Source organism: Plectropomus leopardus, unplaced genomic scaffold (assembly GCF_008729295.1).
Source record: "Plectropomus leopardus isolate mb unplaced genomic scaffold, YSFRI_Pleo_2.0 unplaced_scaffold10531, whole genome shotgun sequence".
Taxonomy (NCBI): Eukaryota; Metazoa; Chordata; class Actinopteri; order Perciformes; family Serranidae; genus Plectropomus; species Plectropomus leopardus.
The window spans coordinates 1-2,176 of NW_024611098.1; the positions used below are offsets into that span (position 1 = coordinate 1).

Here is a 2,176-nt window from a genome sequence, read left to right on the forward strand (position 1 = left end):
TTTTTTTAAGGGAATAGGGACAACAATATACAGCACCAGATAAGGAATTAAAATTAAACTAAAATTAAACAGAAAAACTAAAACTTAAACATACAGAAGAGTGATAAGAAGTCCCTAAAATGACAGAAACCATCTCTGGGAGAAATGTATTTGACGTGTACTTTGATTTTTTTTAGTTTGGCCCGTGTCCTATACCACAAACATGGAGGGGGTGGGGTTTCTGACCCAGACTGCAGTCAGCCACCAGGTGCAATGAACGGGTTTTGGCTTCACTTTTGAGGAGCTGTCACGCTGTCTATTTTTAAATACAGTCACTGAAAGCAGCAAATACTGTTTACAACAGGCTCCAGGGCCGGTAGTGAATCACACACCAACTCTCCATTGTCATACTGAGTCACTGTCACTGTACATGATCTCCTCTACCTCTCCACAGGTGGGTCAAGAATCTGATTTTCCGCTACTGCACTAATGTGCCCTCAGAGAAGGTGATTCCTCGCTGGGAGCAGGACTACCAGCTCCAGCCCATTTCAAAACTCGGACTCTTCCATGAATATCTGGAGATGGGTAAGCTCCTGTCCGTCACATTTGCAGCTGCACACTTGCAGCCTGTAATTATCATGCAGCAGTTTACAGTGTGAACGCTGCTGTACTGCTAGACTGCAAAACAGGTTGCACCATACCAGCTAGTTCTTGCACACAGTAGTGGTTAGTTGTTACCAAATGAGATAAACCCCAACTTGTTTTTACATTTCTGTTTGTTTATGGATCAAACAAAGCAAAGTATGAATGCAGTGCTCAGCAAAGGGGCTGCTGGTATCAATATATTCATCTAACTCTTAACAAGAGGCCAAAAATCAATTATGTAAATGTGCATTTGTGAAGGTTAACAGATTAGTTATTCCTTTCATTGTTTTTAATATATAAATGAATTAAGTTTATATTGATAGGCCCTTAAGCTGCAAAATTTCGAGATTAAAGTGACAGTTCACCCCATATTTTTCTTTTTACCTGAAGTGCCGTTTATCAATCCAGATTTTTTCGGTGTGAATTGCCGAGTGTTGGAGATATCGGCTGTAGAGATTTCTGCTTTCTCTCCAATATAATGGAATTAGACGGCACTCAAAGCACCAAAAAATACATTTTAAAAACTCAACAGCAATGTCTCTTTACAGAAATCATGACTCGGTTACTGAAGATAATCCACAGACTTTGCTGTGAGCAGTTTTATGTAGGAACTGTTTTCTTTTTACTGAACGACATCCACCAACTGTATCACCATGCAGAAGGAAGCGTGCGTCTACTGCTAGCTCACTGATCACCACTGAGCAGGCTAACGTGACAGCACAGCTGAGGAGGACGCCATTAATGTTTACATTTTGCACAGTCACAAGCACATGCCCATTCACATTTTCTTCTTTACTGTGATGCGTTTTGTTGTTATTGTTGATTACTATTGCATACACATGCTAGTTTTTGTGAAAAAATGTTGTAAGTAATCAATATGCAAATACCTGGAACAGCTGAAACCTGGAGAGTCTGGACACTGCCTGTCTTATTAAATTCACGTATCTTGTCTCTCGCAGTCATCCAGTTTGGCTTTGTGACGCTGTTTGTGGCCTCCTTCCCTCTGGCGCCGATCCTGGCTCTGATCAACAACCTGTTTGAGATTCGGGTTGACGCTTGGAAGATCACCACTCAGTTTCGCCGTATCGTGCCAGAGAAGGCCCAGGATATCGGGGCCTGGCAGCCCATTCTTCAGGGCATTGCCATCTTGGCAGTTGCAACAAATGTAAGTTACTTTTTACACTGTTTTAGTAGATCATTTGGTGCAGTTGTAGAATCAAATGCAATTTCACTCAAAAATGCTTTGGTAGATTGTTCTTTTGTAAAACATAGTGCACTGTTTGTTGAAATTGGCGTCCTGGTGTCTCAACAGGCTATGATCATTGCTTTTACATCTGACATGATTCCACGGCTGGTCTACTACTGGTCTTTCTCTGTGTACCCATATGGAGATCACAAGAATAACACCATGCAGGGCTACATCAACACTTCGCTGTCTGTATTCGACATCAATGACTTCTCCAACTTCAGCAGGCCCCTGTGGACTCCTTACAACATCACCACCTGCAGGTACAGCCATCGGCCCCTGTGTGTGTGTGTGTGTGTGTGTGTG

At 42.2% G+C, this 2,176-nt stretch overlaps 1 protein-coding gene across 1 annotated transcript; it reads left to right on the forward strand.

Annotated features, from left to right (window-relative positions):
- Positions 1–75: 75 nt before the first annotated feature.
- LOC121963235 (anoctamin-6-like) lies at positions 76–2,151 on the forward strand (the record flags this gene model as incomplete). Its single annotated transcript, XM_042513551.1, has 3 exons — positions 76–564; positions 1,584–1,789; positions 1,937–2,151. Coding segments are annotated over exons 1-3 (425 nt in total), but the record flags the coding sequence as incomplete, so codon positions are not given.
- Between the last annotated feature and the right edge of the window lie 25 nt (positions 2,152–2,176).